This window comes from Protopterus annectens, chromosome 12.part0, assembly GCF_019279795.1.
Source record: "Protopterus annectens isolate FY-2018-M chromosome 12.part0, PAN1.0, whole genome shotgun sequence".
Lineage (NCBI taxonomy): Eukaryota > Metazoa > Chordata > Ceratodontiformes > Protopteridae > Protopterus > Protopterus annectens.
In genome coordinates, this window is record NC_056746.1 from 1,369,630,668 (window position 1) to 1,369,644,182 (window position 13,515).

At 43.1% G+C, this 13,515-nt stretch overlaps 1 protein-coding gene across 1 annotated transcript in view; it reads right to left on the bottom strand.

Annotated features, from left to right (window-relative positions):
• Positions 1-13,515, bottom strand: part of RSPO4 (R-spondin 4) — a 922,830-nt gene that overhangs the window by 396,192 nt on the left and 513,123 nt on the right. Inside the window, exon 3 of the mRNA XM_044090426.1 lies at positions 5,584-5,727. Within this exon, the coding sequence (XP_043946361.1) occupies positions 5,584-5,727 (144 nt within the window). The remainder of the gene's footprint in view (positions 1-5,583; positions 5,728-13,515) is intronic.

Sequence of the window (13,515 nt, forward strand, 5' to 3'; positions counted from 1 at the left end):
CCATGATTTTTTTTCTTTTTAAGACTACTTATGCACACATTTAGGCCAATAAAGGCAAGCCCCACTAGCTGCAGACGTGAATTTGTTTCAACCTTCTTATAGCATAATGAGCACAGCATAATTAGAACATGTGGTTAACCTTTAGAAGCACAGGCCTGTCGTGCCCAGCTGATATCCATAACCATTAGGCTGTCTGAAAAATATACCAACCAGCAAACTAAAACAATGAATAAAAAGGTTACACATTAAAAACCAATCAGTAAAAACCAAAGGAAAAGTCTAGCAAGGCTAGGCTTTTCACTGTGTGATTCCTTAAACCTCTTGTATTAGAGGCAACATGGGATATATGCAAATGACCATTTAAGGGCATCAGGTGTTTCAGCTATATGTCAATTCTGAATGTCCATGACTTTATTCTTTTTAAGTCTATTTATGGACAAATCCAGGCCAATAAAGCCAAACCCCACTAGCTGTGGGCATGCTTATGTAACTCATAGATTCATAGGGGCTTCCTAGGCTATTGATCTCTGAGAATCGTAAGAAGCCAGGCCTTATTTTTAGCCCTTAAATTTTTGAGAAAGAATGAACAAACATATATATATATATATATAGGAACATTTATATGTTTTCTGCATCCATAAATGTCAGGGATACTAAACTGGGGGTGAATTTGTGGTTCCCTATTTATTCCTTCAAATTATATTTGAATAGAGTAAGAGAAGTACTTAGCTTTATGTAGACTGGAAAACAGTTCCATAGAAATGTCATTTTTTGTGATGCATACCTATCCCACCAACATGCTGTATTTATTACTTTGCAAAAGAGATTGATTCCTTGAGTGTACTAATTTTCTTTGATTCAGTGTTACTTTTTCTTCCTCTTTACATCCCTCAAAAACTCTTCAACATTTTTAAAGTATAAAGAGATTTTGTGCAGTGCAGTAACTTATATCGGGCCGTATACGGATCAGTCCAGTAACTTATATCGGGCCGTATATGGATCAGTTCAGTAACTTATATCGGGCCGTATATGGATCAGTCCAGTAACTTATATCGGGCCGTATATGGATCAGTCCAGTAACTTATATCAGGCCGTATATGGATCAGTCCAGTAACTTATATCGGGCCGTATATGGATCAGTCCAGTAACTTATATTGGGACGTATATGGATCAGTCCAGTAACTTATATTGGGACATATATGGATCATTCCAGTAACTTATATCGGGACGTATATGGAACAGTCCAGTAACTTATATCGGGCCATGTATGGATCAGTCCAGTAACTTATATTGGGCCGTATATGGATCAGTCCAGTAACTTATATCGGGCCATATATGGATCAGTCCAGTAACTTATATCGGGCTGTATATGGATCAGTCCAGTAACTTATATCGGGCCTTGTATGGATGAAGCAATGATTTCGGCCTCACCCACAAGACTGCATTATAGGCAGGTGTGGACTGGGCAACTGGCTGTTTTGGTGAATGATGGAAGGGCTGGTGCTCTTCAAAATTGTATGCATAAAAATAATTTTTGTCTCTGGACTGTTTAAAAACAGTCTGGATTGGGAAGACCACAGGCATCAATGAAGATGCCCAGAAGTCCTTGTGGCTTTATCCCCAGGAAATAGGATACTGACTGGACTGTGAAGTAAGTCAGCAGCCTGCCACATAATCTGACTACATGCATGACATGGCTGCTGATTAGTCTTGTTAATCTCTGAACGGATTAGTGCTTAAACTTTAAGGTAAGCTTTCATTTTTTTCCTGGCAGAGCCAATCTAGCTAATTTCTGCATTTTATTTCCTGGCAGAGCCAATCTAACTAATTTCTGCATTTTTTCTCCTGGCAGGTTCAACCAGATACTTTCTGTATTTATTTTTGTTTTACTCACAGGGTCAACCAGATAAGTTCTGTATTTAATTATTTCCTTTTTCCTGGCAGGGTCGACCATATACTTGTTAAATCTTGGTGCAGTCTCCTATATAAATTACCTTTCTGACATCCAGGGCCTGTAGGCTGGTAGGGTCAACTAAATAGTAGCAGGTTAGTGAAAATGGGCCGGTGGTTCTGATGGTACCAGAGTCTAATTCTTGCCCCATTCCACCCCTGATTACTGGTGTCTCTGTTTTTTTTTTCTAAATATATACATTCTAATTTGTTCCTTCAGTTTAATATTTCTTTGCAAAATTTTATCTCTTGCAGCATTTCATCTTTACACATTTTCCATAAATCTAGCTGTTCACTTCTGCCTTTATAAAAGTATTTTACACGTCACTGTCTGTTTCAAATGTTTGCAGGCTGGGGATCTCCACAGTGATTTTTTTTCTCATTGTTTATCTGCTGATCTTTGCATTTGCCTTGCTTTCTGGTAATGTTTTGTATTCTTTCTTATATTTTTCAGCCTATTTCTGAATTTCTGAATAAAGTCATATAATGCTTAAGTCCACAGTTCTGTTATTTTCTGTAGTAGTTACTTTCTTTATATAAAATGAGAAACATTGTTGCAAGCACATAAATTAATGCAGTGAAGTATAGCTATGCTTTTGAATTTATTTTTAATGGATAAACTAAATTTCTCTTTACCTGCTTTCAGAATGTCCTGTCTGGGACTAGTTCACAGTATTCATGATAGCAGTTCAACTGGCCAAACACTGGAAATGTTTAATTTAGATTCAAAATAATCCTTTATTGACGTGGGGGGGGGGGGGGGGGGCTAGTACAGACTCGACTTCAGTGTAGTACACTTGTTGAGCATATGAATAACACATAGAACATGATCAGAAAAAGTCATTCTCAACTGAACAAATGTAACTTTTAGAATGTTTGTGAATCTCCTGGGGTTCTTTCTTCTGATTCATTTTTAACCACTAGACATCTTGAGATTATGATTTGGAGCAATCAACATTTGCTGTCCTATGGGGAAACCTGGCTCCCAGAGCTATTATGAGTCTCCCATGGTAGAATATAAAACCAAAAATAGACACTTTAAGGAAAACTCCACCTTAGAACTAAATGAAATCTATTTCACTCTGTTTTCTGAGCTATGTTAATATATTGCAATCACTCTCACTTTCTTATATAACTGTAATATGTTTTCTGCAAAATGGCTGCCAGTGGGGCTTGATATATCAATGTGATCTTGTTTTTCTTCAAGCCTTTCTCTTTCCCATAATGAATTTCAAGTCTGTTTTATGACTCATGTTAGACATAAGCAAGTAGTGGTGTTTTCCCATTCCACTTGACATATAATGGGGTTAGTGTCAATCACAGTCATCTTGTATACCTTCTGTAACAAGACTGCTGCTTTTATTCCCTGAATGGCCCTCATCTGTTTGTGTCTTAGAGCTTGTTTTACAGCATACTAAGAAGTTATACTGCTTTAACCAAAAAGGAGATAAATTGCAGGCCTTTGTTCAAAGTAGCCCAAGATGAATTCACAATTCCCTCCCCCCGTACTTTGGTAAATGTGTTGCTATTTAAAAAATACAAGGACAATTATTTTTTGACTTTTCTCTAAATGTCACAGACATCTTTGATACTACATTTAATTCATCTTAAAATGTTGTTGTTTGTCTTTCGGCTTTTCTTGGTAAGGGGTTGTCTTAGCGGAACTCCGGTCCACTAATGATTGGCAGTAGATTTTTACAAATGCCGAGGTGCCAGCTCAACGCCCAACCTTCAACGAAGGCACGCCCATTTACACATGCATGTATTTCGAACGCTACCCAGCCGCGGGGAGGACTTGCAGACTCCACACAGAAGGCACTCCCAAGCCCAGCTGAGAATCGAATGAGAGAACCTCTTGCTGTGAGGTAACAATGCTACCGCCGTACCACCGTGGCACAGCCAAGTCATCTTAAAATGTAAAATAGTATAAACAATAAATATTTAAAGTTTAAAGCTTATCATTTCAACACTATGATGCTGCTTAAAAAGAGGTGACAGATGCTTTTGAACCACATACTGATCTAGTTGCTATGTTTTGCTATGAAAGGCATGGCTACATTGAAAGTAGATGTAAATCCATTTAAGTTCGCTTGTTCTCTGCAATAAAGACAATGGAAAACGGTTTCACACCTCTCTGTCTTGTTTCCAGAAGCTCTTTGGTAACCTTGCGCTGTCGAAATAACCACAAAAACCGCAAGGTAAATCCAAATGGAATTCAGCAACAAGTACCAAAAATGAGGAATCCTGGTGGAATAGCACACTGAAGAATAAACTCCAAACTGATGCGAACTGAACAAGTAAATCAATGTCCATGGTAATGAGATTGTTAGGCATCTTTTGAGACATTGCTTTATTATAGGAATTTTGTAAATATTTTATTATTATTAGACAGTGTGCTTATTTTAAATATTTTAAATCAACTTGATATGGATGCTTGAGTATGGTTATTAGTGATGAATTTTATTGTTGAATTTTTTGCACGAACTACACTGACAGATATTGTATAAATTGAAGTATTAGTAAGTGTAGTGAGGCCTTTAAGGGGAGGAGTATAGCATAGGATAGAACACAGGAAATTATGTATTTTTTAGCTTCCTGTTGACGACAATTTAAAATTTAATGATTGGTGTATAAGTGCAGGGGGCGGTATTTGCTATACAGGATGTTACATCAGTTTCCGCTTCCTTTTGGCGCCTTTTTTTCTCTTAAAAGGACTCTGTTATTTTACTCAAAAGGTTCTGATGAAGCCCATGAGTTGCAGTGGGTGAAAGCACTTAACCTTATTGGATTTATTTTTCTTATTTTATTTAAATGCATTTACCGTTTTGTATCATTGTTCTTTCTTGGAATAAAGGACATTGATTTACTTGTTCAGTTCGCATCAGTTTGGAGTTTATTCTTCAGTGTGCTATTCCACCAGGATTCCTCATTTTTAGTACTTGTTGCTGAATTCCATTTGGATTTACCTTGCAGTTTTTGTGGTTATTTCGACAGCGCAAGGTTACAAAAGAGCCGTGGCACTTATTGGATAGTTTGTGACTTTACGTTGTAAGTTATTTTCGTGATTTCTACTCAGTTGTTTCCAGAAGCCTGAGCTCCTCACATCAGCAGGACTAATTACCCACATAAGACTGTCAACTGTACCTGACTACAAATTTCTCTGTGTCTGTGGCATGTCATGCAGGAATAGACAAATTCGTCTGAAAATTATGTGAGAAATTAAGCTTAAAAAGTGGGTGGTCCTTCCCTTCCTATAATTCCAAGGCAGAAAATGAAAGTTGTATAAAGTATAAGCTGTTTTTTGGTACCTATACAATACTGGAACCATACTGTAAGGAGAAAAGCAACATATGAATTGAGTTAAACTGTAGGAAAACATGGAGTCTTCCTTTAACCATTGAATCTCTTTTTATATAAACTCAAAGTCACAAGCTAAGGCTGCTGAATGACATTCTTGTAGTTTCCTTATTTTTAAACTTCAAGTTAATACCATATATTTTATGAGAAATGATAGGTCAACAAATGTATATACACGCCAATGCTTTTCAACATTATTAGTGAGTTTCTTTTAAGGAAGAGAAGCAACAAACACTTGTAATAGCAAATGTCATATGCAGAAAAAGTCCAACTTACCAATGCATTCCCTTGTATTCTCATGTACAATTGTACCTTCAGGACATGTACTGAAACATTTTCCTTTAAATAAGTAAAATCCCTCTTTGCACTGCATGCAGAACTCTTTGCTGAAGCAGCTTTCACAGTTGGGTGCCTTGCATTCTGAAATAAAACTGCAAACTATTAGCTAAAAGATGAAAGTCCATGGTATAATTCACAAATGCATGGTGGCAAAACAACAGCACTTCCACTATAGATCCTAAGATGGTTTAAAAATGTCTTTCAACCTTGTCAACCCATTCATTTACATATCACAATAGAAGTAAAAAGCTAGCATAGATTTTGACATTGCAAAGTAATAGACTTCATGGAGTAAATTTAGAAGACAGCATGACTCCTTAGCAGTTGGTTGTTAATTATTCAGTTTACAACAGTGACCTCTCTGTAACAGCACAGCATGGATTGACCTTCTTCCCACTTTGTAAATGAATGCAACAGTGTGACCTGCATGAAGAGCTTGGAAATGTCCCTCTGTGTACACCTCAAGGTTTTGCATGCCCAGTCATTTACACCTACACGAACCATCATCTTTTTATAGTTATACCTGTTCAATTTGATGGTCTTAAGGATTCTTGCAACATCAGAGATCTTGGCACCTGAAAGACAGCTCACCATCAACCTCAAAACCTAACATCCTGGTCATAGGCGATTCCATAGTGAGACACACAGATGTCCCCCTCACCAGGCTGATCAAGGAAAAAGTCACACTTAGCTGCTTGTCAGGTGTCAGGATCCATCAAATGAAACATGCACTCAAGTCACTCAACAACAATTACTGTTATGATTCTGTCACAGTACCTGTTGGAGTGAATGACTTGAGACGTACCTCTCTGGACTATATGAAGAGCGACATGGCTGAGCTCTCAGATTATGTGTCCCAGGCAGGTATGTCCATAGCACTAAGTAGTATTTTACCTTTACCCAGGATGATGCCACAATACAGACAAAAAATGATTGACTTCAACAATTGGCTTAGCTTCTGGTGTCAATACAAGGGGATCCAGTATGTGTCAGCCTGGAAAGACACAGTCGACAGACCACACTGCTTTAGCAGGGGGATCCAGTATCTGTCAGCCTGGATGGACACAGTCGACAGACCACACTGCTTTAGCAGGGGGATCCAGTATGTGTCAGCCTGGATGGACACAGTCGACAGACCACACTGCTTTAGCAGGGGGATCCAGTATCTGTCAGCCTGGATGGACACAGTCGACAGACCACACTGCTTTAGCAGGGGGATCCAGTATGTGTCAGCCTGGACGGATACAGTCGACAGACCACACTGCTTTACCAGGGGGATCCAGTATGTGTCAGCCTGGATGGACACAGTCGACAGACCACACTGCTTTACCAGGGGGATCCAGTATGTGTCAGCCTGGACGGACACAGTCGACAGACCACACTGCTTTACCAGGGGGATCCAGTATGTGTCAGCCTGGAAGGACACAGTCGACAGACCACACTGCTTTACCAGGGGGATCCAGTATGTGTCAGCCTGGAAGGACACAGTCGACAGACCACACTGCTTTACCAGGGGGATCCAGTATGTGTCAGCCTGGACGGACACAGTCGACAGACCACACTGCTTTACCAGGGGGATCCAGTATGTGTCAGCCTGGACAGACACAGTCGACAGACCACACTGCTTTACCAGGGGGATCCAGTATGTGTCAGCCTGGACGGACACAGTCGACAGACCACACTGCTTTACCAGGGGGATCCAGTATGTGTCAGCCTGGACGGACACAGTCGACAGGCCACACTGCTTTATCAGGGGGATCCAGTATGTGTCACACTGCTTTACCAGGGTGATCCAGTATGTGTCAGCCTGGACAGACACAGTCGACAGACCACACTGCTTTAGCAGGGGGATCCAGTATCTGTCAGCCTGGATGGACACAGTCGACAGACCACACTGCTTTACCAGGGGGATCCAGCATGTGTCAGCCTGGACGGACACAGTCGACAGACTACACTGCTTTAGCAGGGGGATCCAGTATGTGTCAGCCTGGATGGACACAGTCGACAGACCACACTGCTTTACCAGGGGGATCCAGTATGTGTCAGCCTGGAAGGACACAGTCGACAGACCACACTGCTTTACCAGGGGGATCCAGTATGTGTCAGCCTGGACGGACACAATCGACAGACCACACTGCTTTACCAGGGGGATCCAGTATGTGTCAGCCTGGACGGACACAGTCGACAGACCACACTGCTTTACCAGGGGGATCCAGTATGTGTCAGCCTGGATGGACACAGTCGACAGACCACACTGCTTTACCAGGGGGATCCAGTATGTGTCAGCCTGGATGGACACAGTCGACAGACCACACTGCTTTACCAGGGGGATCCAGTATGTGTCAGCCTGGACGGACACAGTCGACAGACCACACTGCTTTACCAGGGGGATCCAGTATGTGTCAGCCTGGACGGACACAGTCGACAGGCCACACTGCTTTATCAGGGGGATCCAGTATGTGTCACACTGCTTTACCAGGGTGATCCAGTATGTGTCAGCCTGGACAGACACAGTCGACAGACCACACTGCTTTAGCAGGGGGATCCAGTATCTGTCAGCCTGGATGGACACAGTCGACAGACCACACTGCTTTACCAGGGGGATCCAGCATGTGTCAGCCTGGACGGACACAGTCGACAGACCACACTGCTTTAGCAGGGGGATCCAGTATGTGTCAGCCTGGATGGACACAGTCGACAGACCACACTGCTTTACCAGGGGGATCCAGTATGTGTCAGCCTGGAAGGACACAGTCGACAGACCACACTGCTTTACCAGGGGGATCCAGTAAATGTCAGCCTGGACGGACACAATCGACAGACCACACTGCTTTACCAGGGGGATCCAGTATGTGTCAGCCTGGACGGACACAGTCGACAGACCACACTGCTTTACCAGGGGGATCCAGTATGTGTCAGCCTGGATGGACACAGTCGACAGACCACACTGCTTTACCAGGGGGATCCAGTATGTGTCAGCCTGGACGGACACAGTCGACAGACCACACTGCTTTAGCAGGGGGATCCAGTATGTATCAGCCTGGACGGACACAGTCGACAGACACACTGCTTTAGCAGGGGGATCCAGTATCTGTCAGCCTGGACGGACACAGTCGACAGACCACACTGCTTTACCAGGGGGATCCAGTATGTGTCAGCCTGGATGGACACAGTCGACAGACCACACTGCTTTAGCAGGGGGATCCAGTATCTGTCAGCCTGGATGGACACAGTCGACAGACCACACTGCTTTAGCAGGGGGATCCAGTATGTGTCAGCCTGGATGGACACAGTCGACAGACCACACTGCTTTAGCAGGGGGATCCAGTATGTGTCAGCCTGGACGGACACAGTCGACAGACCACACTGCTTTACCAGGGGGATCCAGTATGTGTCAGCCTGGACGGACACAGTCGACAGACCACACTGCTTTACCAGGGGGATCCAGTATCTGTCAGCCTGGAAGGACACAGTCGACAGACCACACTGCTTTACCAGGGGGATCCAGTATCTGTCAGCCTGGATGGACACAGTCGACAGACCACACTGCTTTACCAGGGGGATCCAGTATGTGTCAGCCTGGACGGACACAGTCGACAGACCACACTGCTTTACCAGGGGGATCCAGTATGTGTCAGCCTGGACGGACACAGTCAACAGACCACACTGCTTTACCAGGGGGATCCAGTATGTGTCAGCCTGGACGGACACAGTCGACAGACCACACTGCTTTACCAGGGGGATCCAGTATGTGTCAGCCTGGATGGACACAGTCGACAGACCACACTGCTTTACCAGAGATGATCCTCACCAGTCTCCTCAAGGCTTTTGGACACTGGCAAAGACACTTGCATCTGCATAGTGCCTTTTTTAGGCAATGTCAAAACAAAAAATTTCCTGATGTAAAGAAATCCACTCAAGACAAACTCAAGGTTGTGCTGGTTAATGCTGGGAGCCTCAACACAAGACTGCACTCCCTGGAAGCACTCCTCACCTTGGAAGATGCTGACATCTGTGCAGTCACGGAAAGGTGCAAGGCCACAGACAGCACCCCAGTCGTGCAAGACTACAATGCCTTCCACACATTCAGACCCCAAAACGAGCATGAAAGAACCAAAGATGGAGGGGTGTCCTTCCTCATTAAATCCAAATACACCTCGAGACTGGTTAAACAGTATGACTCTCTAAAGCTACTCCAGGTACAATTAAATATAGGTAAAACACCCTACCACATCATTGCTAGCTACAGCTCACCACCATTAACCAAGAGAAACGCACTGACTACTTGGACTTGTTAGAATCACTACCTATACAGCCAAACACTTTGGTCATGGGAGACTTCAACTATCTACTATCCATCCATAGACTGGATGACATACCTGAACAGTGATCACTGTGAGGTTCCTGGACTTTGTTAATTCAAATGCTCTAGAACATCTAGTCTGCACCAGTGCAAGAGGCTCAGATGTCCTGGATATGGTACTCACTGCACTATCACCTGTGGGTTACCCTCCCTGGTGAGATCAGACCATAAATCATTCTCGTTTCAAGTAAGGGTCAGACTGGACACCCCCATAGGAACAATCAAACTGAACAATTTCTCCAAAGCAAACTTTAACCTACTAAGGGTTGGTATAAAAAGTTTCAACCCCCCCGCTAACACAGCAAATAATGACTCCTATGCAGGGGAGTACACAGAGCCCAGTATGTACATTTATACAACTGTATAAACTCAGCTGTACCTGTGAGTATCAAAATCAGGTCCTCACAAAGAAACAGACCACTTGGACAGCATAGGTTATATAACAAAAGGAAGAAACTCTTATCCAAGAACAAGAGGGAACTTACTCACCAGAGGAAGAACACCATCCACATCTTGAACAAGCAAATTATATATCTTGTAAAGTCCTCTATAGCCAATTATAAGGCTAAATTATCATCTAGCTAAAGACAATCATAAGGCTTTCTTTAGCTATGTCTGAAATCTTAAAGGGAATGCCCAGCTAATTGCTGAACTGATTGTGGAGGGTACTACTCACAGTGAACCTGAAGAAATTGCCAACCTGCTAGTGAACAGATTAGGTGCACATTTAACTCCTCTATACTCCACCCTCATCAGACCACTAATTGAGTACAAGGCTCCCTTTTGCATGTACCTCACCAGACACCTGCAACAAATGGAGAAAGATTGTACTACATGAACTACAAAATGAACTGGCACCTCACCTAAGTGTCATTTTTAATCATAGCCTCACCTCAGGCTTCATGCCCACTGAGTGGCGCACAGCTACAGTTATCCCACTCCACAAGGGGGGATCCACCTTGGATCCCAGGAACTACCATCCCATCAGTCTGATGAGCCTGATCTGCAAGGGCATGGAACACATTATCATGGAACTTATAAACAAAGACATTGGCAACCTTCAAACACTGGACCCCACCCAGTTTGGGTTTGTGAAGGGCCAATCTTGTCTCCTGAACCTGATTGACTTCTTTGAATCAGTCTCTAGAGCTGTGGATGAGGGTAAGGCGGTCCACACAGCCTATCTGGACCTTGCCAAGGCCTTTGACAACATCCCCCACTCTGGAATCATAGATAAACTTACTTAAGCTGGGCATAAACCCCTACATCACTTGATGGGTTGCCAACTGGCTTACTGACAGAACCCAGACTGTAAAGGTAGCCAACTCTAAATCCAGCTCCAGACAAGCGGCAAGTGGAGTACCTCAAGGTTCAGTCCTGGGACCACTCTTGTTTGGCATCTACTTCTCTGAAGTACAGGCCAACACTAAGGGACTCTGGCTAACAAAGTTCACAGATGACTGCAAACTGGGAGCCATTATTGAATCCCCAAATGATGTGGATATTCTACAAAAGGGCCATACAGAAACAGATGCCTGGTGCCAGAGCCATGGGGCTCAATCTTAATGCCAAGAAATGTATAGTTATCCCCTTTGGAAAAAAACATGTACCCATGAATTACCACATAGGTGGCAGTACACTAAACATCGAAAGTGTGATGACAGACTTAGGGACACAAGTGGACAGTGGTCTCACTTTCCATAACCACATCGCCACAACAGTCAGGAAATCCTTCTATGTGGCACACCTCATCACTAAGGGATTTTCATCCAGAAAAAAGGAGGTCATTGTCCCACTGTACTCATCCCTCATTAGACCCATTATAGAGTATAATGCCCCATTTGGTATGTACCTCACAAGACATCTGCAACAGCTAGAAAGGCCACAGAAATACCTCACTAAAAGAATCACAGGCCTAAAGCAGATGCCATATGCTGACCATCTAAAAAAACTCCAGCTATACTCTGTGGCATATTGTCTACTCAGAGGCAATCTCTGCTTAACATACAAGGCCATGTCAAACCCTGAGCTGTTGGATATGCTCCACTTAAAGAAATCCCAATCCCTCAGAGCCACACGGTCCAGGGATCTAAACTTTGTCATCACAATGAACAAAACATGCTGGAGGGATAGGTTCCTGACCCAGAGACTCCCCATACTCTGGAATAGACTGCCCATACATGTCAAGCAGAGTGCCTCCTTGGCCCTCTTCAAAAGGAACCTTGATGATTGGATGGGAGATAGGAAATTCACCCTGGGGATCATGTCAGTCACCCTGCTAGACAGGGGTCCAGAAGAGAAGTAAATATTGTGGGAAGAAATATCCAGGGAATTGTTATGGCTAGGCTTGTATAGGCCCTAGGGATGATAGCCTAGTACCAACCTATGAACCTATGAACCTATGGATGGCGCAGTGGTGCAGCGGCTGCATTGTCACCTCACAGCAAGAGGTTCTCCAGTTCAATACTCAGCTGGAGTGCCTTCTGTATGGAGTCTGCTTGTCCTCCCTGTGGTCATGTGGGTTTTCTCCCATGTTACGAAGACATGCATCTGGAGTGTTTCTCCCCGGGCCTCTGCTGAAAATTGGCTTTGTTCCAAGTTGGACTTTCCCACTAAACAAATAATAAATAAATAAATGAACAACTGGAGAGACCACAGTGGTTTCTAACCAAGAAAATTGAGGACCTGCAAAACATGACCTACATGGAAAGACTGAAGGTCATGTCTCTGTACTCTGTATCCTACGGGCTGCTGAGAGGTGACCTGTGCATGGCCTACAGAGCAATCTCTGATCTTGCCCTAATGGATATGCTGCACATCTACAAATCAAATGGAATGAGTCACTCACTCCAAAGAGCTCAACCAAGCCTCTGACATTAACAGAACATGTTGGAGAGACAGATATGTCTTTCAGAGATTGCTGCTCTTCTGGAATAAACTCCCACCAACCTTGACAATTAGATGGGAGACTGTAAATTCACCTTTTTAATTTCTGCAAGTCTCTTGGGTTTCTAATACCATGACTGGAATGGACCCCATTCCTAAGTCAAAGTATGATCAAAGTTCAGGAAATTAGTATTGCTTCAATCTTTGATGTTAGCTAGAAGTGCTTTTCGCAGCACCTACAGTGTACTCAGTAATGGCTACTTCTGAACTCTGTATGGAGTTACATGTATCAGTAATATATCTAAATACGATTATAGATTCTTTTTATAAGGCCCATTGCTCCTACTACTACTGGAACTGTCTGCATATCTTTCACATTGCTCTCATTTCTGCCTGCAAATCCTGATAGTTTATGACTTTTTGTTTGTCTCTATGCAAGACACTGTAGTCACTGGGTGTAATGATTTCAATGATCAATGCTACTTTTATCTTCTTTTCATGAACCACTATATCTGTTTTTCTCACATCCATCTTTTGAACTGTTGGTAATGGGTGATCCCATGTGATATATAGACTTCGTCATTTTCTATGATGCTTTGTGGCTCGTGCTTCCAGTGTTT